A 23,566-nucleotide genomic window follows, 5' to 3' on the forward strand; every position below is an offset into this window, starting at 1 on the left:
ATCTAGATGAGATCTAACTGCTGTGTCTGACTGCCACTGTGCTGCTTCCTTGCTGCCTCACAGTGAGGGGAGCATGTACCTGCTACCATCTGCAAAGAACAGGATCAGACAATGTAAAATGTGGAGGGGAAAAAAAGTTAGTATTAAGTCTAAACTCTGCAGTCTACTGGAGAGTTCAGAAAGGAGACAGAGGGAAGAGATCAGAGCTCTGGAAAGCATGATTTATGAGAAAAATCTGAAATAATGAGGGCTGTGTAATGCTGGCAAGAGAAGGCTGAGTGGAGAGAGCCTTCAAAGACATACAAGGTTGCTATGGAGGGCAAGATAACAGACTCTTCCCCATGTCCAGTTTGGGCAGGACAGTATGTAACAGACCAAGCTGTGCTAAGGGGACATCAAATTAGACATGAAGGAAAAAATTTGGTCAAGTTAAACAAGTGAATAGGTTGCTGGGAATGCTGAGGAATTGCTGGAGGCTGTAAAGGACACATTGGCCAAACGCCTCATTAAATCTGTGAGATTGGATTATGCAGTTGAGACACAGGGTAGACTAAATCACCTTCTGAAGACTCTTCCAGCCCTGGTTTCTGTGATTGCACAATCTGTATCTGAGTAAAGGGCTTTTCGTGATTACAAGACACTTACGTATCTGTTTCTTCACTGGCATATCCAGCTTCGTGTGAGTACTGAGATACCTTATTCTCATGACGCTTGTGGAAAGTGCAGGCCCAGTTTACAGAAGGATGTAGAAGGCAGCGGTGCTAAATAAAAGTAGAGTACTCTATATAACTCCTAATCCATAGCAACTGCCCGCTGTCATCACTCAAATGTTCAGAGGCCTTTTAGTAGGAGCTAAACTGTAATTGTTGTATATTCAGTGTTCATATAAGCCAGCACCATTCAGTGAGAACTTCTCCTTTTGCAGCAGCCCTTGCACTCTTTAATCTTTCTCATCTCTCCTTTTATTCTTCTCTTCACCTTTATCTCTTCACAGCAGATTCCACAATAGCTTCATTCTGATCCTGTCCCACAGTCTGCTAAAACAAACCCCACAGAAGAGCAGGTAATGGTGAAGGTCGTACGGTTATTACCTGAATCTGACTTTCTTTAGAGATTCATAGAATCATAGAATCATAGAATAGTTAGGGTTGGAAAGCACATTAAGATCATCAAGTTCCACCCCCCCTGCCATGGGCAGGGACACCTCCCTCTAAACCATATCACCCAAGGCCTCGTCCAACCTGGCCTTGAACATTGCCAGGTATGGAGCATCCACAACCTCCCTGGATAACCCATTCCAGTGCCTCACCACCCTAACAGGAAAGAATTTCCTCCTTATATCCAATATAAACCTCCCCTGTTTAAGTTTTAACCCATTACCCCTTGTCCTATCATTACAGTCCCTAATGAAGAGTCCCTCCCCAGCATCCCTGGGCATATCCCCTTCAGATACTGGAAGGCTGCTATGAGGTCTCCACGCAACCTCTTCTCCAGGCTGAACAGCCCCAGCTTTCTCAGCCTATCTTCATATGGGAGGTCCTCCAGTCCCCTGATCATCCTTGTGGCCTCCTCTGGACTTGTTCCAACAGATCCATGTCCTTTTTATGTTGAGGACACCAGAACTGCACACAATACTCCAGGTGAGGTCTCACGAGAGCAGAGTAAAGGGGCAGGATCACCTCCTTCGACCTGCCGATACACTCAAGATGTTCCGTCCTCCCACTTGTCTGAAGCTGCTCCGTTTTGGATAGATACTTGAACGAGTTATATTTAAGTCATAGAGGAGAAGATGGTTTTTCTTCTTACTGTGTAACATAGCATATAGATATTTATTGCACCAATAACTCATGTTTGCTGCTGTCCTTACAGGTGATAACGTTAAGGTCTATGATTAACATGCACTGCATGTATCTACAATATATGTAACTGCTATCCTCAGACTTGTGTAAAGTTAGGGAGAAGTGTACTGTGTTGTGAAGAGCCTGCAAGAGGCTGTTCACTGGCAATGAGGGCAGAAGGGTAAATTCTACTTAAACAGAACTAGTCCCAAGCATAATTCTGGTAAAATAGAAAATGACATTGCAAATCACTTGGTGTTAAATATATTTCAAATCAAGTCTTGAATTAACGCCAAAATCTTGTCAGAAAGCAATGACAAACAATGAAAAAAGCAAGTGAAGAGTAGCAGGGGTAGGCTGTTGCTCTTTTCAGCATGTATTGGGCAAACTGTTTGTTTGTCTTGAATTTTCTTGTTGGCAGCGTTAATTCTAAGCTGTAAAGAAGCCATTACTGTATTAGGTATCAAGTGTCAAATGATCAAAGAGACTGTGAGACTGTGTAGGTGCAATGATTGCCTATTTGTGGTAGAAATTTGAATTTTCATTGTAATTATTTTAAGCAAGGGCAGGAAGAGCTTGATAGTGATGTAGGCTACTTGGTAAGTGTGAGAGAGCTGTAGTGACTATAGATGGAGGTCATGTTACATGAAGATGTCTCCTTCTTAATAAGAGAAGGGAGAAAGCAATGCAAGCTGTTTTAGGACAATGTGTAGTCTTCAGCAATCAAACGCCTTTTCACTGTAGTTTTTCATCACTGATTTGTAAAGAACCAGGAAAAAATGTCTCCGAGAAGCTCCTACAACAAGGGAGCTTGGAACAAAGGTATCAGTAGAGAGGAGAGAATCATGAAGCCACTCATGGAAAAGGAGCTTAATCCACACTTTTGGAGGGCCAGCAAGAGGAAGACAACCCATTGCTGGAAGCTGATGTTCAAGTTTACTAGCTCCCCTCCATTGTCTTCCCTTTACATGTTGGAACATTCCTATCACATAGCAACATGGAAAATTAGTTCTAGACTCCCAGTGATTCCTATTATGAATCATCCTGTCTCCTTAGACTATGAGTAGACTGGTTTCTAAACATATGCATCAGAAATAGGTCCTTAAGACTAAGTGTTGTGCATCCACATCCCAGCAGACCTTTTCCTCTGTCTAGCTTGCACTGAAAAGAACAAAATGCTTTATAATTACCAGCTTCCCCCTTTGTTTAAAGTTCACCATTTCTGTATAACTCTGTGTGACCTGCAGTGATTCTCTTTGGCGCAGATAGCTTTGGTGGCCTTTTCTGACTTGGTGACACTTCCAGGCTTCTAAATCTTCGAGCACAACATCTTGGTGGAAATCATTTTTGTTGTATTCCATTGGGTGGTGGGCTTTTAACCTTTCTAATGTATATAGTGTAGTGCTAAGCCAGGCAGACATAAAATTCCTTTTTGGAAGATGGACATATATGTTTATACAAGACGCATGCAAGGTGCCATATGGCGAATCCCCAGCTTTCATTCCCTGCACATCCTTGTGTTTCAAATGTTTGGGAGAACATATACCCCTGCAGAGTCTTTACATGGTCTGCTGGCTAGAACTTAGATGGAAAAGAGAGGCTAAATGGACTAAGTAAAATATAGGGGAGTGGAGATCTGGGAGTTTAAAAGTTCAGGATTTAATAAGTAAATCGGAAAGCAATAACCCACTGGAAGTTCATAGTAGGCATGCTCTGGCTATGAGTGAATGCTGAGAGGAAAAAAACCCAAAGGAATAGATTTTCTCAAACTCGCATGTATGGAAAGACTCTGCCTTCTCAATGGGGTCATAGAATCAGTGATGAAAGCATGTTTACAATAGGAACAATGCAAGTACCCTCATCCGAAAAGATGTGAACTTCTGTCTTAGAAGAGTCACTCTGGAGTTCTTTTAACCTACAGGCCTTGTCTAACTACAGGCTGCAGTGAAAACCCTGCTGGTGTCCATTTAGAGCAACAAGAGACAAACCAAAGAGGACAAGGGCAGATGAGTGTGTACATAACCCTGAATGGTGTGGAGTTGCCTTATACATTACACCAGTATGTACAATGTCACTTACTTGGAGTGTGTAGGTTGGTTTGTCTCAGTTGAGCTGGTCTCTGGAAGCACAGGTTGTTGGTCAAGCTCATGTGTGAGAGCAGGGAGTTTCAACCAGACAGACTGACAGCAGCTTCTGTGTGTTACGTGTGTTGCTCACACTGAAAAATACACTTGTTGGTACCCGGATGGAGTGACCAGCTTCAGCTAGGGTTAAACCTTGTGAATCTAAATCAGACAATGACTTTGGTAGATCCAGCTTTGTACAGTGCAGCAGCAGCCTTGCATCTATGGCATCCTGGAACATGTACTGGGAGGTGAGGCACATGTTGGAGGTGGCTAAAGGTGGTGGTGGAAGACAGGGTTGCGAACTGAGCTTAGAAATGGAAGGAAGATGGAGATGAGTGGAGAGGTGGGAAAGGAGAATGGGGCCAGTGCCTGTATATGCATCTCCTTTGAACATGGTTACTAATAAGGTGGCAGAGGGAGGAGCCCCTGTTCTCCTGTATTTGGCAGGGCAAGGAGAATCATAAGAATATACCCAACCTATCAGAAATACTGAGAATTAAACCTATTCCAAACACAAGGCTTCTTAAAAAAAAAAAGAAAAAGAAATACATCGAATTTCATTACATTGAGCTTATATTCTCCAAGTGCCCATTAGGTGGGTTTTAGGATTTCCTTTTAATTAAAATAATGTTTGTTGAGCTTACTATTTTCCTAAAACATTTGTTTTAATGTCTTTTCCCCCTGTTACTACAATCCAAGTAGTGAGGAAGGATAACTGACCACAAAAAAGGCCAGATGTGGGGAGAATAATATTTTGCACATTGCCTGGCAACAGGCAAAAGGTGATTCCAAGCGGAGGAGACTGTGTAACAATGAACGCAATGACAAGACCTGTGTTTCATCAGGCTCCAGAAGCTTTTGTCCTGAGTGCCACAAAAGAGGGCAATGGTCATTTTCAGTCTGTTCTCAGCTCTGTTTGGGGGCATAACTTAGAGGTCTGAGATCCAGATAGGAAGGCAAGAATGTTGAGTTTCAAAACTGAGTGGAATGAGAGACTCCTTGTGATAGCAGAGAGTTATTTTATTTCTCTGTCAATCTATTCACTGTTACCTAAAATGGTTATATTCTTACACATCTAGAGCCTAACTCAGAACATCAGCTAAGGCTGTGAAGTCACTGGAACCTAAGCACACGGCATGTGTTTTCCTGAATCTTGGCTGGACTTGCTAACTTCAGAAAGTGTTGTGAAGGTCTCTGCTGGAAACCTAGACTACGAACCATTGCAAGCCATGTTAGCACTGAAAGATGTAGTGTATTGTTACTGCGTTCTTCTCCTGCCTCTTGGACTCCAAGATTACCTTTAAAGTAGCACGAGAAAGTCAGACATGGGAGCCATATGTACCCACATACTTGAGGGTGAAAAGGTTACACATCTCAAAACTACTGAAATGCTTTCAAATTGTTTTGTTAGGCTGATATAAACTCAACCACGCTGCTTTATTCGGGAATGCCAGCCCAAGTCATTCACTCCTTCAAAATCCTGTGTGGAGCCTGCAAAAAGAGATTCCACAGAACAGAAATAAAAAGCAATCCAAATAAGTTGTTTTAAAAATAAATTGAACATGAAATAACAAATATAGATGTAGCCAACACTTAGGGTCCAGATTGTACTGGAAAGACACACATGGGTTGTATTTATCTTTCACAAGTTTTTAAGATTGATACTCGACAATGTATTTCACTAGCTGGGTTGTTTTAGATTACAAGAGTTTTCTTAGCCCTTCTGTCTTCACTCATACATCAATGTGAAAGTAAAGCAATAAGTATTTCTGTTATAGGATTTTATAGCATGGTGGAGGAAAGAGAACCTTCTTTTTATTCTAGTCTCATTGACTGCTGTTGGTTTTAACCCTAATCTTTTATAGCTTCGTATCCCCTTCAACTAGGCAGAGGATCTGCCACCTACACGTGATCCACATATGTAGGACAATTTGGGTTTTCACTTGACTCTCACTATAGAGTATGCTCTGTGATAAAGAATCTTCTGGCTCTCACTTACTGTGTTTTTATTAAGATAGTATACAAGCAGTATAAAAATTGAAGCCAAGTCCCTACCAGCTGTATGAAACAGGCCTTAAAATGTGAACAAGTTGTAACTGATACAGAGGTCTAAGGTGAGCCTGGAATTGTGGTGTGAGCTGCTTTGTTAGTCTTTGAGATACAAAGTCTTGAATGCAGCAGTGAAAATCCAGTGCTGTTATTGCTGACTACTTCAGTTCTCAGGTAAGGACAAAACAGTAGCAAAAGAGACTTGAAGATCTCATTGCTTTGGAGAAAAAGCTGTTGCCTTCCTTGAGTGTAAATGAACCGAAGGAGCTGTTCATGACAAATGGTCATATTGAAAGTCAGGATGTTTGACCCTATGGGCTGCCCAAGGGGCTTAAAAAATTGCACAATTTTATTTGAACATTTGGAGTAACTTTTCCATAGAACCTTGACTTTGATTGATAGTCACGAGCTGTGTGCTTGTGTCGTTGTTTCCTCAGCATGATGTTCACATCGTGCATTTACTACCTGTGCAACACAGAAGACTCAGATAATTATTATTAACTGGCAGTGTTTAAGGCCATGTTGAATGGGGCTTGGAGCACCCTGCTCTAGTGGAAGGTGTCGCTGCCTGTGGCAGGGGTTGGAACTGGGTGAGCTTTAAGGTCCCTTCCAACCCAAACCATCCTGTGATTCTGTGGTATGATTGAATTAATGGAACAGGAAAGGAATTTTGCACCTTAATGCAGAGCTCTGGGACTATTAAACTCTGAAGGGTTTCTTGTTGCCCTCTAACGGAGGAAGGAAACCTTGTGGGGCACAATATTGATATCACACAGAGATAAAATCAAAACACAGAGAGAACTTCCAAAAATACACAGGGTAAAATTTAACTTGTAAAAAGGACATATGAGTTCTCAAAGCTTTGTGAGAGCATACATTCACCTGCATGAAGAGTCATGGTCAGACAATCTGGGATCACATCGCATTTGTATGATATAAAAAGTGCTAATCTTTCATGTTCAAATGTTATTGAAAGTCTTCTACTGAATTACAGATTATTGCAACGATTTCCTAATGTGCAGAACTTTAATCTTGCAAGTGGTGAAAAGCCCGAATGTTTAGAGATCTGTTGTGTACCTGATGGTGCAAATGACTGCAAAGAGGTCAGAAAAAGATCTGAACATCCCCTCTTTAGAGTGTCAAAGCTGAGGTCTGGAAGTCCATGTTTAGGATATCATTTTGGGAGCTTGAAGATATAAGTGAAAATAGCAATGTTACATTGGGGTAAAGTCTGCTTAAGGCTCCAAAAGCCCTCCCATTTGCCATAGAGAATGGTATGACAGGCATACTAAACTTTCAAAAGTGTTGATTTAGTTGTTGAAAATGTTGAAAATACTCTATGTTCATGAAGCATTTTGAAGATTCAGTGTTTTGAAAGCATTCAGTTCATGTGTTAAAGCCTTCAAGCAGGCAGCATAATGCTGTGCCTCTCTCCTGATGCTCTTAAATTGCTGACTGTATAGGAGCTGTGTCAGTCACTCCAGCCATACAGTAATAGAGATTATTCAGCTCTAGTTATGTGGAATGGGTTGCTGAGTACGGGTTCAGTCTCTTCTCTACAATACATGGCTTTGCTGCATTGGCATCTTTTGAGTTAATCATTCTCTCTCAGTGGAGGGCTCTGATGGCCTCTTGTAGCGTGGCTGATTTTCACTTGTTTGAGACAATCTGGTACTGTTTGGTCTTTCACTCTCACGTGACTCATCCAGCTGCCAGTAACAGCGTTCCATTTCTCAGTGTTGTCGTGGTAAATTTTGGACATCACATCCAAACAAAACCAAGAATGGCAGATTTATTTTTTTTTTTTAATAAAATGAAGTAATTAAAGAGAAGAAACAGTAAGAAAAAAAAAAAAAAAGGCAAATGACCTAGTTTGGTCTTCGCCACAAACCCCACAATGCTCTGGGGATATCGAAGTATGTTAGGCAAATACTTCAAATCTATCTCTATTTTGAATGTGAGTCATTTCAATTCTGCATCATTTCAGTTATTTGTACATTGGCCTCAATGAGGTAAACTCCAAAGCACTGCGATATGTGTTTATTGCTGAATAATTGCCCTTTTGGGAAGTTCTTGCTGTTACCTTCTTAGCCTTAATAGCTAATTTTATCAGCAAGAGTGAAGCCCTACTGAATGGTAAACAAGATGTTCTCCAGGGATGAAAGAGAGCTGCTGCCCTTTAGTAGGGTTGTTTTAAATGCTGATCTCATTGTTACATAGACAGGTTTCCCTTTGTGTGTGGGAGATGTTCTGTTTTCCTCTGGGAGAATTCACCCCTAGCAAGACACATAGGGCTGACTCTGCAGATCCTGACCAGTGTGAGGTGTGGAGCCTCATCACAGTCAATGGGACCAATACTCACATGTCTTAATCTGGCATAAATCAAGAAAAGTCTCCCCCAAAGTCAGTTGCCCCAGAATAAAAGCAGCAAGATATCCAAAACTTAACTGATGTGATTACTCATATGGAAGGAATTGCCTGATTGCAGCCTTTGCACACTACTGTATCAACTCTTCCGTTCCCTCCACGAACACTTAAATGTAAAGATATAAATCAAAACTGCAGAACAGAAAAAGAGAAAGACAAAAAGTTACCTTGATGGATTCCACTTCCATGAGATCCTTCTGGAAACCACTCTGCTTTTATTAGATTTACTCTCTGTAAATTAGGATTACTTTTTTATATAGATTTATGAAATAGCTATGGTTGTACTGAAAGCAGGGTGAACCCTCTGGTATAAGGCAGGGAGCATGTGCTCTTTTCATCTGTTATTGGTAAGTTACAATATGTGAGTTAAAGGCCCCTCGATGCCAGTGAAAGAAGAGCTCTAGTTCCAGACATGGAAAATGCTTAAATCTTGTGTATGCCAGCCAGTGATATTAATATTCTATAAAACAGCTAGTTGTCAAAAGGCCAGATTCTGTTCTCAGTTACACTGGTGTAAACCAGACTATTTTCCTTCTTTTCAGAGGCAGCAAATTTGCTTTCACTTATGCTTGAACGTGGACTCTGGTTGTCTGTGTTCAGAGGCAACCTCTCGATTCTTACTTTACTTGCTGTGGGGCTGGTGGTGTTCCTTGCCTGTCATTGTTCCAACTCCCATATGGTGGGCACATTTCAGAGGGCTCGGATGCAAGTGTGACTTCACTCAAGGCACTATTGTGCAAGAAACTCCTAGTCTTGTTAATAACTCTGTAAGGTGCTTTGTGAAGGCAAATGTACAGTGGATTGGCTGAAAGACATAATTTCACGCATATAGCATGAGTGTTCTGTTCCTTTGCAGGGGGAAAATGTATTCTCTGATTTGACAGCTGGAAGAGAAGATAATCATTTTTGACAGCACAGGGATAATGTTCATGTTATTCTAGGAAATCTCCATCCTCACATAAATAGGTATTGGTGTGTGCTACAGTTGGTGTTGCTGAACTTTGGTGAAGGCTTCAAGTTTCTGTGTTTGGATAATATGATAAAGTTGATAAAATGAATATCTAGAAAGCTCTAATGAATTTCAGACTTGTATTTTGGGGGGGAATGAAAGAAAGAAAGAAAGAAAGTGGTTTTATTACAAATCCAGTGTAAGACTTAAACACTTAAAAAGAATCTGTAGTATTTTGGAGGGAAGGTACGTCTTGAATATATTCCAGGTAACACTGCTGGTGGAAAAGGAGAGGAACTGTGAACTGGGTATTTTCAGTATGACTGATCTACCAACTTCTGTTAGTGTATGCACTTTAAAAGTGTATAGAACTTATTTCACCAGTGTTCAACACTGTATTTAGATACTCTTTAAATGCTTCATTTATCTATCCAAATTAACAGCTATGAGCCTGATTATACAGTCTTGCAGAGGTAGATATCAGCTTTGAAGTGAGTTAAATTATGATGGGATAAAGCCCGATGGAGGTGTGGACTCCAGAGGGTATCATGCTAACTTGGGTCATGATTACAACCAGGGCAGTGCTAATTGTCACAAACATCCCCTTGGGAGCTGAAAGGCATCCAGAGTGATCTTCTGAAATGCTTTGGTCCGAAGTGGCTGCCCTGTGCAGGCTAAAGGATGCTACATGTCTGTACAGTTCCTTCATGTCTGCCGATGACACCAAGCTGTGTGGTTCGGTTGATACGCTGGAGGGAAGGAATGCCATCCAGAGGGACCTTGACACGCTTGTGAGGTGGGCTGATGCCAACCTCATGAAGTTTAACCATGCCAAGTGCAAGGTCCTACACCTGGGTCGGAGCAATCCCAGGCACAGCTACAGGCTGGGCAGAGAAGAGATTCAGAGCAGCCCAAGGAGAAGGACTTGGGGGTGCTGGTCGATGAGGAAATGAACATGAGCCGGCTTCAGTGTGTGCTTGCAGCCCAGAAAGCAACCGTATCCTGGGCTGCATCAACAGGAGCGTGACCAGCAGGTCGAAGGAGGTGATCCTGCCCCTTTATTCTGCTCCCGTGAGACCTCACTTGGAGCATTGTGTGCAGTTCTGGTGTCCTCAACATAAAAAGGACATGGAACTGTTGGAACAAGTCCAGAGGAGGCCACGAGAATGATCAGGGGACTGAAGCACCTCCCATATGAAGACAGGCTGAGAAAGTTGGGGCTGTTCAGCCTGGAGAAGAGAAGGCTGCGTGGAGACCTCATAGCAGCCTTCCAGTATCTGAAGGGGATATGCCCAGGGATGCTGGGGATGGACTCTTCATTAGGGACTGTAGTGATAGGACAAGGGGTAATGGGTTCAAACTTAAACAGGGGAGGTTTAGATTGGATCTAAGGAGGAAATTCTTTCCTGTTAGGGTGGCGAGGCACTGGAATGGGTTGCCCAGGGAGGTTGTGAATGCTCCATCCCTGGCAGTGTTCAAGGTCAGGTTGGACGAGGCCTTGGGTGATATGGTTTAATGTGAGGTGTCCCTGCCCATGGCAGGGGGGTTGGAACTGGATGATCTTAAGGTCCTTTCAACCCTAACTATTCTGGGATTCTATGATTCATGTCTTTAGTCATTCAGAACAATCACACAGTATCGGTGGACTGAGGTCTCTGAATATACTTCTGAAATAATTAGAACACATGTATTAATTACCAGGACAAAGGCTAACAGCTCATTTTGTATAGTTAAATACAATACTCGTGTATTATTCCTAAAAATCTTACATGAGCTTTCTGTCTATATAAAATAATGCGGGCCAACAGTTCCTGAGGCTTGCCTTGGGGTAGTGATGGAGCTGGGTGGGGAAATCCCAGTATTGTTTTTTTCCAATTTTAAGTATTCTGATTTCTTAAAAAAATATAGAAATCAGATAAAGAAATGGTCAACAAATGTAATGTATCAGCCAAACGCTGAAAATGTTTCACTGGAAACAGGGAACTCTGCTCTGGAAATGTCACAATAATGCCTCATAAAACTTGTAATTTGGGTGTCACATGTACCCTCTCTTTTCTGTGGGTCTGGATGCTTGTCTGCACCGCGTCTTCATCTGCCATAGGGCTTTCCTATCACAATGGTGCTGCGGAGCATGCTGGGGAGGCTGTGGAGCCCAGCCAGTGGAGGAGAATGGACTTTTGTGCTGTGATCCCTTTCACAAATTCTCCAGTTACCAGAGGCTTTTTTTGCCTTCCCCAGTCACCTGTTTCTTCTCATTTATACTCATCAAAAACCTGAATGTGATTCTCATCTCTTTCAAAGCATTCATTGACTGTCATTACAGAGGACCACAGCAGCCCGGGCTCTCCCACTTGCCTTTGCTATAAGATTAGAATCATTTAGGTTGGAAAAGACAGAGTCCAGAGGCATTAGTGGCTGTCCATAAGAGAAAAAGGGGGTTCATGTATGTTAAGAGTACCTTTGCTTTGAGGGGCTGTGTTGAAGATCTAGTATTTTAAAAGCACAATTCATATACGGTGGTGAAAATGATGGGAAATGGCTATTGTGACTTTTTGCTAGCCCCTGAAGGGTAAATTTCTTATAGCTGCTTTTATATATGCTTATCTATGAGTATTTGACTAGTTCACTAGAGGTAAAGAACCCAACTAATACGCTTTAGGTTAAATGGAATTGCTGGTGTTTGACCAATGCAATCTAAATTCTCTGTTTCTGCTTTGTCCTCTCTTTTTAGCTAGATTGTCATTTGTGGTTCTAGATGTATTTCTGAAGAGTATTGCTATAGCTCTACTCTGTTTTACCAACTCTGTTAAAATGTAATATTCACCAGGGACAAATATGTTATTATTATTAGCATTAGCATTGATAATAATAGCTTGCTTGGAAAATACAGTTAAATGTATACATCGAAACTAAATGAATTACAGTTTTTCACACTGTTGACCTGACAGTAAAGTAGAAACATGCCCATCTAAAGTCATAATGATAGAGAGAATTGTCTGCAAAGAAAAACTTGACTTACATCACTGTTTTCAGAGGGTGCCTCTCCCTGGAAATAAAGGGAGTCTGAAACATCCCTCTCCAAAATCTAACCCAGGCAAGACTCCACCATAAAAATAAACAGAAGGAAATGAAGCTATCAGGCTAAGGGGTTTTTGAGTTACATTATGAAGTGTAAAATAGCCACAAAACTTAAAATGAGAAATAAACAACCGTACTTCAGAGACCCACATTCCTTTGCAATTCATTTTTGCTTCCTTGTGAAACCTTTCATTTCCACTGCCGTGTCATTTACAAGAATTTTGCAAGGAGATCTGAACTGAGCACACAAAGCAGTAGTCAGGGTGGAGGGTTCTCAGTCAAAGCCTTACGATTATTAATTTCTTTTGGGGTTTTTTGACAGTGAACGGTGGCTACAACCATTGTAACTTGATCTCTGAGAAGAAGAACATGATGGACATGGAGATGACAAGTAGCTCGGTACCTGTCTGCAGACAAGGTCTGTTCATCCACACAGGGAACTCCCTGATGCGAGACCACCCACTGTCCTGTGAGAGACTGCTTCATGTTGGTCAGCTGAACTTGACACACTCCGATATAAGGTACCACCGCAAGTTTTACCGGTTGATATACTTTGCTCTTCTGGAGTGCTTCTGTGTTGGAACTATTTCTCAATACCCTCCACGGGTGCTACATTTGGAATGGTGCTTTTGGCTTTTGCTTCATTTTGGAAGTGCTTTGGATGCCGCTTTAACCACACTGCTCATCTGCAGGTTTGCACTGCAGGGACGTGCACGTGTGCACAGAAAGTGTCCAAGGCCGTGCCAGGAGGAGTCACTGTATGTGCAGCTGCAGCCCCTTGAATTGAAGATTAAATACAGCTGCTCTGGGGGGGTCTTCCAGCATGCTCAAAAGTCAATGAGAGTTCTGCTAGGGGCTTAAGCAGGGTCAGACTTGCCTCCTCTGTACCTCCACCCCAATGCCATGTTGTTTCTAAACTGCAGCCTGGAAGGCAGGGATGATACTTACTCCCAAACCAATGTCTCCCATATGACAATTTGGCATGTCACCATCAAACCTACAGGAAGCCAATGCCACTACAGCGTTTCCTTTAATGAAGTATTTTCAATGTTCCCATGCAGCCACATCCTTGGTATTTGCTTTTAAGGCCGTAATGTGAAAATTTGGTCTCTGGTTTTGATATATACACTGTAGTTGGATATGCTATGAACAGAATCTCTATTTAAACATTTGCTATAAATTAATTATATGAAAACACAGAATGCCATTATTTTTCTGTTGTTGTTACAAATTTAACTTTACCAGATTTTAAACAAGTACCCTAAACAGACATCCATTGTGAATAGAAGCCTGCTACAAATTAAAATCTGTCCATCTATTTTAATTGCACTGCTTTTTGGCAGGCAATATAATACAGAATAATCTTGACCTTTTTGAAGAGCTGTAGAAAAGAAAAACCTCAGTAAAGTTGCAGCCCTTATCTTAGATACTTGGGATAATTGGCACTCTGTGTATGGAGCTATCAAGCCCAAATTTCCATAGTCATAGCAAGAGGAAATATGGCCTACAGCTTAGGCTTGGGAATCTGACTGTTTCTGATTTTATTATACATATTTATGTCTTGTTTTCCCTTTTCCGTTTACTGGTGGGGTAAGAACATCTGTGTTTTCAGGAGGAGGAGGCACAGGAATATGGCAAGCAAGTGGAAAGAGCTGTTTGTTTGTTTGTTTGTTTGTTTGAAAAGGACAAATAATATCCCTGCCACATAACAAAAATACCCTGCAGTTGCTACAAGGATTTGTGGATGCCTTTGCATCTGGATGTAAGTCTGCTCCCTCTTAGCTTCTTTCTGGCTCACTGTGGGACTAGCAGTTACCAACCTTCTTTTATTCTACCCGTTTATGAAACAAAGATAATTAGGGCAGGAGCAAACAAAAAGGATAATGAGAATACTCTGCTTGGATCTTTAGGAACCTTTTTGTGAAATCTATAATAAAGAAATGACAGATAGCTGCATACCAGGCATCGCAGTACCCACCTCAGAAACATGAACCTGTTCCAGCCCCCATTTGGAAGAGGACTCCCAGAATGACATAAAGGATTGTCTGCTGCATAACATGAGAAACTAGCAGGTGACAGGCCTGATTCCCTCCCCTTTGCTTTGTAGCATCATCTAAAGCCTTGAGGCTCTGTTGTTTCTAAGCAACGGTTTGGAAATGTTTGGAGATGATCTTGGAGGACCTTCCATTCCTTTGTGGGTTATTTGTGTGTCCCACTAGTCATGCTCTGCTTGTCTGTCCACCTCACTAATACTGCTTTTGTCTGCATGGGTTATGCAAGGTAAAACCAATGCCCATCTTTGATCTATGGACCTCATAGACAGAGTGTCTAATTCCATCATTTTACTACTCGTGAGACACCAAGCCAAAACCTTGTCTCTTGTGAGAGAGGATGGACAGCAGTTGGGATGATTTCTGTTCATGATGTTTGTGATGCTAAAGGTTCTTGACAGCCAAGTAACAGAAAACATGGTCTTTCCCTGAAGATCTGAAAACAGGAGAACGTAACTGAGGTGGGGATGAATGCCCATCAGGTTCCAGTGAAGTCAGTGGGAGCCAAGGGTGCTCTGTGCCTCCCCAGATTTCAACTTTCAGTAGAAAATAGAAGAGAGAAATAGGTCTGGAACAGAGAGATATTGGAGCACACAGAAGTCAGGGCAAAATCTGGTTGTTCTGTCCAACTCTAATAACCAGCACAGAAATAAAGGAAGATGCAAATTCAAATGATCTCTCTGGGTTGAGCTTTGAACCACTCTGCATTTCTAGGGTATGGAACACCCAAGGAAAACCCAACAAACCAGAGAGCACCTCCCCTAGCAATCAGAAGTCTCCCTTAGGATTTGGGGTTATGATTGGCTTTGTCCTTCCTTCCCTCAGTGCACTGAAATTTGTTATCCCCTTCAGCTTCTTCCTGGATCACATTCTCTCAGTAACTGTATTCTAGGGATGACTGCCTTAATCCAAGAATCACAATCCGCCTTCTTCCCAGCCCCTTTTTCCCACTCAGTTAATAGCTTTTAAGTTGTGCAACATAATTGCTGCGACATGCTATCTGTGTGTGGGACTGGAAAAGTCCTCATACCTTCCTCACCACAACTGGAGTCAGCACACAGCTCATGTTGGCCTTTTGTCAAACAATCCATTATCAGTCACGGCAAGCCCGCCACTATGTGCTCACTGCTCGGCATCTAAAACTGGGAAGACATCAGAGCAGTCAGATAGTGTTGCAGAGGGATGCGCAGCAGAACAATCCCCTCCAGCTTCTTAAACCTGTCACTTATCACTGATTGCACATTTACAGTGGCAGTTGAAGGCATGCATGTTTTGTAAATAATATGGAGATTTCAGATACAGTCGTCTTTTCCTCTGAGGGCAGTTGGGAACTGCAGTACTTCTGGCATGGTGCTACTGGCCTCGTGCTCTGGCTCCAATTACCACATAAGGGAGTCTCTTTGGAAACACTGCCTTAGTATCCTCTGAGAGGCTGCTGTTACTCTTCAAAGGCCTCACACTCAGTTTTCATGTGCTTAAGCAGCAGTTCTGTTGCCTCAGATTGTCCATCCCTGGTACATGGATGCTCCCTGTGAAGAGGGGTGTGTGGTGTATGTTCTCCTGCTGACTCCACTCCCTTCCAGGGCTGCTCGTTTGGAAGCTTCCCAGAGCTGCTCATGCTGTGTGTCCACGCAGTGCTCTTTACACTCTCCTGCTCTCATCTGTCCCTTTTGCTCTCCTCTTGGCTGTTTGTTTCACATGCATTTATATCTGGCTACAGTCCAGAGATTGTGAAATCCTTACAGCCAGCACTGCCTGTGTGTACCAGGCCTGGAATCTGATCCCTGGCTCCAACAGCAAGATGCCATTACAGGAGCAAATAGCCAGTGGGTATAAGAGGAGTCACCCAGTAAGTTGGATGCCAGATGTTTTGTTTCTCTCTCACATCAGTTTTATTTCTGTGCCCCTTCTCCCCTCACCCTGCCCAGGACTGGGAAATTCAAGCAGGGCTTTCCCTAGAACAGTGAGGGCAAAATTCTGCCACGAACACTGGGAGTTTGTATTAGTTGTATTACCTTGACGTTAAGTACCCCAACACTCAAGCACTGGGACAGCGAAAACAGGCCAGATTCTCTCATCAGTGTTAACTACCATAGGATATATAATATATCTATATGTAGAGCGCTACAGAGAAAACTGCACCTCCCAGGAGGGGCTTCCTTCTGATCTGCAGAAGCAGCCTGTGCTTATCATTACGTGGGCAGAACATGGATAAGACATGGCTGTGGCAGTGGGAAGGGTGAATTCAGCAACTTCCTCCCATTTGCTTTTGATAAGTTATTCCAGCTTGTCTTTTGGTTCAAAACTCCCCTCTTTCATGTGTCTCACATTCTGCACTGCAGCATCAGAGCAATATAGTCCTGAGTGAGTAAAATCTTGTGCTGGAAATGCAGATCAATGTTCCTGGGACTTTTGGGAATGTAGTAAGTCTCAGGACAAGGATGTTTGTATCCATCCTGCAGGTTCTCTGCAGACTTCAGCTTGAACTCCTCTCATGGGCTTCTGGCAAGATAGGAGCTTTACATAAAGCCTAATAATATGACACCAATTATCACAGGCTGAAATGTAAGGCGTGGGTTAGCTTTATATGATGGAAGAAATGTGTTGTGTTTACTTTAGCCTGAGGCTTTGGGACCGCTAAAATATGATACAAACTGAATTATTTCACAGAGTTCTTGTACAGAAGAAACTAAGTAGTAGGAAATAGTGTGGTGTGCTGTAAAACCTTTCTCAGAATAGGTTTGAAGCAGCACGCTTTCTACTGGGGGTTGGAACTGGATGATCTTAAGGTCCTTTCCAACCCTAACTATTCTATGATTCTACTGAGCAATGAAGCTACAAGCAAGCAGGGCAGGGTTTCCCAAACCTGTGCAAGAAAAGGTTTTTATGTATGCTTATGGCACATATTTTAGAGACACGTGGTTCTGTAAGTTAAAAAATAATGTATGAATATGTATGGGGTTTGTTTTCTTTTTTTTTAATTTACTATCTGCAAAACCAGGTGCTTTAAGTTTACCCTGAGACCAAAATTAAAGGGAGGAATTACAACTAATGGTTTATGGAAACCTCTCTTTAAATTTCTGGTGGCAAATGCAAGATCTGATTGTTCTATAGCAATGAATGGTGGGGAATTTCACTTCTTTCATACCCTTGAAGGGTTTTTTTATATCAAGCCCTACTGGCTGAGAACTGGTGGAGCTTAGTGGATCCACTGTCACCAGTGGATGCAGCATTACCACTTGTGTGCCTCACAGATGTAATTTTTTGAAGACCTTAATTTCATGAGGAGGAAGTCTTTTTAAACCTTGCTGTTACGGTTTCATTCTTTCTAATCCATGGTTCTTTGAGAGCTATCACCAAGGAAGCGTTAGAAGTTGTCCCACTTTCCCATCTTAATGTTAGTGGTGGAACAATGGAAATAATAGTGATAAAGTCATCAAAGTTGTAAAATAAATGCAGTTTCTTCAGCAGCTTTGCAGTTTAATGTATGTGTATATCTAAAATACCTTACGCATACGTGTTTCGTGGTTTAAAACATGTCAGATTTATCTCAGCTGTGGTGTCACACACAATTTGCCCAATAGCCAGGTTTTCTTCAGCTTTCGTGGTGCTAGCATCAAGCATAAAATTCATTTAAGTGGAACATGTCGGTGTAAGAGCCGTGGAGCACCTCTCTGGAGGGTTTATTAGTTCAGGTACAGCTTTCCTGCACACAGATGCACTGTTTCCACTTCTTGATCTGGCACATCGCTGCAGGATGAAGCCGTAGGTTAAACCTTCCTGTGCTTTAGGGATACGTAAGGAACACCTGATCCTCAGAAAAAACACACAGTAGGGTCACCCCCAGTAAACGTTTGTAGCTGAGATAAAATGTGTTATTTTAAGGCATAAGCCAATTGCTAACTGTTTGGAAGAAAAATGTCAGGAGGAAACGTTTCCTTTCTGCAATGTCTATGTGGTATTCCCCAAGGTTCTCCTTCCTGAGTGATTGGATTCAACACACATCCAGAAAGATTAAAAATCCCTTCTGAAGAACGATTTTCTTTCGATTTGTAGACACATATAGACTTTAATATGAAAAATAGAAATGGGAATACACAAGACTACCAGTTTAAATCTACAGGTTGTGAACTTTTCTTAGTTATGGTTTGTAGACCTCTTAGGAAGCAAAAGTATTTGCTTGATCTTTCAGCTACTCCAGACCACTGGTTGAAAATGAGCTGTTCTTTATATATATCCCTTTTTTCCTCATTGATCTTGCTCCTTTTTTTCATTTAGTGAAGGAAAGCATCTCTCTGAGATGTAAGCAAAGCTCAGCTTGCTTTTCTTGATTCGTGTGAACAAGAATGCCAAGGCATTTCCCCAGTGTGCTCTGAGGAAAATGCTGATATTTGAATAATTCAAAAATGCCCAAAGCTCTGAAACTTTGTTCTCAGCTATTGTTTTGCCCAATCTATTATGCATTGAAAACCTAGATTGTGATTGATGAACTGCCTGTAGCAGTGGAGGGGAGATTGTCTGTTCTGTGCGTAACCCAGTGTGTAAAATTAATCCTGTGTAAAACGATGTTGCCTTTACAAGGGTTATAGAGGAAACATTGCAGATGTTTTGGGTGTAATTGCTGCAGTAGACTGGCAACATTCAACAGAGAGCAAGTGCTTCTATTCTGCAGGGTTTAACAAGTGTTGTGTCTCATAGAAAAATCATAAAGCCTGTAGTAGTTAGTGATACTTAATGAAAACTGTATTACAGGTCACCCAGGTTTCAAGACTCAGTTGATTCTGCTGCTCCATGCCTGAATGGAAGTCACCCGGCTCAGCACATTAAACAAGAATGCCCGAGTGATTATAAGGTTCTGTCTGAGGCTTCCACACATAGGAGGATTACGGAGGGGATGGAGCTAAGAGCCTCTGGTAGTCTGCATCCTGAAATAGACCTAATGAATAATAGCTTTACAAATTCACTTTCATCCTACTTGTTTAATAATGAACATAGCTCCTCCCTGGGTCCTTTGTCACTTGGCACCCCTCAGCACTCGGCCAGGCTACAAACAAGCAACCTGAAGAAGAGATGCATCTCTGTTGTGCCGTCTTCATCTGAAGGAATTGATATTACAGCTATCATCCGCACATCACAGACGTCACTGGTCACCTGTGTGAATGGACTGCGAACTAATTCAGCTGGCATTTCCTCTCAGCCTGTGGAGATCAGTCATCACAGTGCTCAGAAATCCTCTCGGCCCCAGTCTTGCTCTCAGCCTGGAAACCCTTGCAGTATTCCCTCCCCTCCAGCATGTCTTGTACCTATTTCTGCTGAATGTGACAGAGGTGACTGTGAGCAGATACAAATGCAGCAAGTCGAGGAGAATGGAAGCCTCAGCCTTCTGATGAATGGTACTAGCATCCCCCATCAAAACACCTTGCACGGCACCCAGAAGGTGAGTTTCTTAAAACAAGAACCGGCTGATGATTATTCCTCCACTGCTGATCTTTTTCGACATCACCAGGGGCTGCCTCCTCCTTACCATCTACACCAGCAGCTAAGCCAGGCTCAAGGGACGCTGCCTCACTTACACGCCTCTATGTCTCCAAAGTCCCTGCAGCCCAGCGATGGGGACGAACAGGACCTCAGCAATGGCAAACAGGTCTGTCAGTGGATTGACTGCAGTGCCACTTACGACCAACAAGATGAACTGGTCAGACACATAGAAAAGACTCACATTGACCAGCGGAAAGGAGAGGACTTCACTTGCTTTTGGGCAGGCTGTGTCCGCCGTTATAAACCCTTCAATGCTCGATACAAACTGCTGATTCATATGAGGGTTCATTCTGGAGAAAAACCAAACAAGTGCATGGTAAGCCTGGAATATATTTGTTTGAATAGAAACATACTGCTCTGCTCTCTTTCTTGCTCTCTCTTCAATCTTATTCCAATGTAATCGTTGTGTTCTCCTGTAACTTAGTTTGCAGCAGGCTAAAGGGGAATTGGAGAAAACCTTAATCTAGAAGGAAATGTCTGAGTAAGAAATACTGTAGTTCTTGGAACAAGGATTCAGTTTCCTTATAGGAGAGCTTAAGTTTCAATACAGTGCTTTATTTTTTTAAATATTCATTAAAGCATTAATAAAGTGATGATCAAAGCACACAGCAGTCATTTAATGTAAAACAAAGTCACTGAGCCTCGGGTGACATTTTTAATCAAGAAACATAAAACACATCTAATGAAATTCTTCTCATTCCTTCAGCTGAACAATAACCCATAGACTTGTGAGTGCCGGAGTTTCAAATGGTAGTTTAGAAAAGAAACAGAAACTTGTTAAAGGATTTGAAACAGTTAAAGAATAAAGGAATATCTTTAATGACATTTTCAAAGGTTTTTTTAGGGGCTTTTCTCATTTGCAAACCAGAGCTTTAAAAATAAGTAAAAACCATTGTTCTCTTCTGATCAAGAAGATGTAAACAACATCAGTGTTCCAAAAAGAGGATCTTGGGAATAACACCATCTCTGCATCTGCCCACCATGATGACAATATGGCCAAACTAAAATAAAAGTTAATGACTTCCATTAAGCTTTCCACATGTTTGAAACAACAATGATATAAGACTCTGACTGAAACCGATGAAGCAAAACAAGTTTGACATAAGCTTCCAAATTGGGCCATGAAATTTGGCAAGTCTTGTTTGTAACACCAACATGTGCATGAGCACACACACACAAGGACAGACAAAGAGAATGGTTATAGCAGCAGGTTGTGGTTCTCGATAGAGGGGTTTTTTGACTATATATCTATTTTATTGTTTTGATCAGAGAATGATATAATGGAAAATGTTTGTAAGGAAGTTAGATCAAGGCAGATTTTTCCATGACAAGCTGGAGTGTTCTATGGAGGAATAGGAAAGAATGTCTATATAAAAATCTTGGGCTTTTTTGTCATTTGTTCAAGAAAAAGCTTGCTGGCCTGCAATGGTTATGGAAGGGAGAAGGAAGAAGACAACAGTATTCAGAATGTGTTACAGAGAATAATTTTCTCTGGAAGTGGTCATCCTTATTATCTTCTTACTTCTTCTGGATAAATGAAAAATGTTACCTTAATGCCTGCACTGTTCAGTGGGTATTCCCTAAAGTAAGGCTGCAAACATTGTGTATATTTAGAGAAAGCCATCAGGTTGTCCAAGATAAAATGGAAATGCTGTAAGACTTACCCGTTCCTTTGTGGGAAAGGAACTGACTTGCTCGTTTCCAGAAGTAGCTTGATCACAGTTTGTAGACATACAAAGGAATTTAGCTTCCTATTTAAATCTTCTATTTGGTCAGAAATCATCAAAGGATAATGCAAGTTACTTGCTGCCTTCCAAACAAAAGTATAGGTAGCAAGCCGTGAAAGCACACTTACAGATTCTCTTTTAGCCTATTTGTTGTTTTTAGTGTTTTTATCAGCTGGGATGAGATCAGGCTTCTTCCCACTTTAATCTCATAGTTTTTAAAAGAAATACTTAAACTGTGAAACCCTGATTAGCTTTACTATGATTCTGAAAGATTCAGTAGATTCCATGGGTGAGGGAACTTTTGTCTTTTTCTGCAAAATGGATATTTGACGGGTATTACAATAGCAGGTTTCTAATGTTACATTCCCATTCCTACAGGAAACTGGATAAACCAGTGATGTTAAATCATGTAATGTCTTAGCAAATGCTAAAAGTTTCCTACTTTCAGTTATTTTCAGCTGCACTAAAGAACTGGCTTTTGATAACATCTCAAGGTTTAACATTGTGAATAGGTTGGAAAAAACTTTGCATCTGATATTGCAGACAGCCTTCATGGCACGTATCTTACAGCCTTGGCATGTAAGTACATAAAGATCTGTTTTATTTGAGCAGATATTGCAGTTGTTCCCATACATGGAATGCCTCAATCAGAACTAGGAACTTTACATTGCACAACTTGCAGTTAACTCCTCTATTCCCAGAGTAAGAGCCTTCCACTGTCAGTAGAGGTATCCATGTATTAAATGTTCAACCTGGAATCCTGTGTGGAGTAAAGCTGGATCACAAGTGAACACATGAAAAACATGTCGCCTTTGCAGATTTAGTTTTCTGCTCTGGAAAGACCTTGGTTTAACAGGGGCAAGATCCAAAGCTGCAACACGGCTCCTTAAAGTTATTAATATCAAGTGGGGATTATTTGCCCAGCGAATTCCATTCCACTTTAAACCAGGGTTGCTGTGCAGTGTTTCATTGTGCAGTGATGTCATGTCATTGTAAATGATGGCTTTTCTTTTGATGTGGTAATAATTGTGCTGTTATTCCTGCAAATTACGAAGGCGATTCATTCTCTGTCTATAGAGGTCTGAGATTTTGTTTCGTTTTTGCTGTAGCTCTGTTAAAGTAACTTTACATCTCTCGGTATTTGTAGTGGAGATTTGCTTTCGCTGTTCACAATTACCCATTGTACTTTCTTTTTAAGCCCTTGATTTTGTTCCTCTCTGTAAGATTACTGCCTGACTAGGTATTGAACTGCTCAGAAGCTAACAGTGAGCAGCACCCCACCCTCGTACATACAAGTGCTTTTCCATGTAAAAATATTAATTTCTTATGACAGGCTTTGCTACTATGTACTGTAATAGACAAAGGAATTTTGGAATTCAAGCTACTTGAGAACAGGAAATACAAGAGACATTTTGATTGAAAAGTAAATGGTTCACTAAAACTGCAGTTAATCCTTTTATTATCTTTCCAACAGCAGTTTCCACAATACTTTCATGAGGTAAGCTTCCTCCTCTCCAACTGTAACACTCTCATCATTACAGCTGGTTTAAATTTAGCTAGCCTGCTTCTTTCTGTACCACAGACACTCGACAAGCAAAACAGTATGAACTACTGATGTTTCGGGTCCATATTCTGCTCACTGTGTTGTGTTGCCAAAGCCGGTGCTATGAGTATTCTGATTTCATCCTCTCTTAAGTATTCTAATTGAGCAGTGACTTCTCGTCATTGTGTCTCTCAGTTTGGTTTTTCCTTGGGCTCTGCAAGTAGTCTAAAGGAAACTGCC

At 41.6% G+C, this 23,566-nt stretch overlaps 1 protein-coding gene across 5 annotated transcripts in view; it reads left to right on the forward strand.

The window, feature by feature from the left end:
• GLIS1 (GLIS family zinc finger 1) overlaps window positions 1-23,566 on the forward strand; it is a 208,627-nt gene that overhangs the window by 88,888 nt on the left and 96,173 nt on the right. For all 5 annotated transcript variants that reach the window (XM_061344778.1, XM_061344780.1, XM_061344781.1 and 2 more), the window contains 2 exons: window positions 12,790-12,988; window positions 19,271-20,372. In XM_061344778.1, coding sequence (XP_061200762.1) covers window positions 12,790-12,988; window positions 19,271-20,372 — 1,301 coding nt within the window. The remainder of the gene's footprint in view (window positions 1-12,789; window positions 12,989-19,270; window positions 20,373-23,566) is intronic.

The sequence above is a fragment of the Neopsephotus bourkii genome, unplaced genomic scaffold, assembly GCF_033783945.1.
Source record: "Neopsephotus bourkii isolate Nb327-2 ecotype Australia unplaced genomic scaffold, CSIRO-AGI_Nbou_v1 NB_234, whole genome shotgun sequence".
NCBI classification, from domain to species: Eukaryota; Metazoa; Chordata; class Aves; order Psittaciformes; family Psittacidae; genus Neopsephotus; species Neopsephotus bourkii.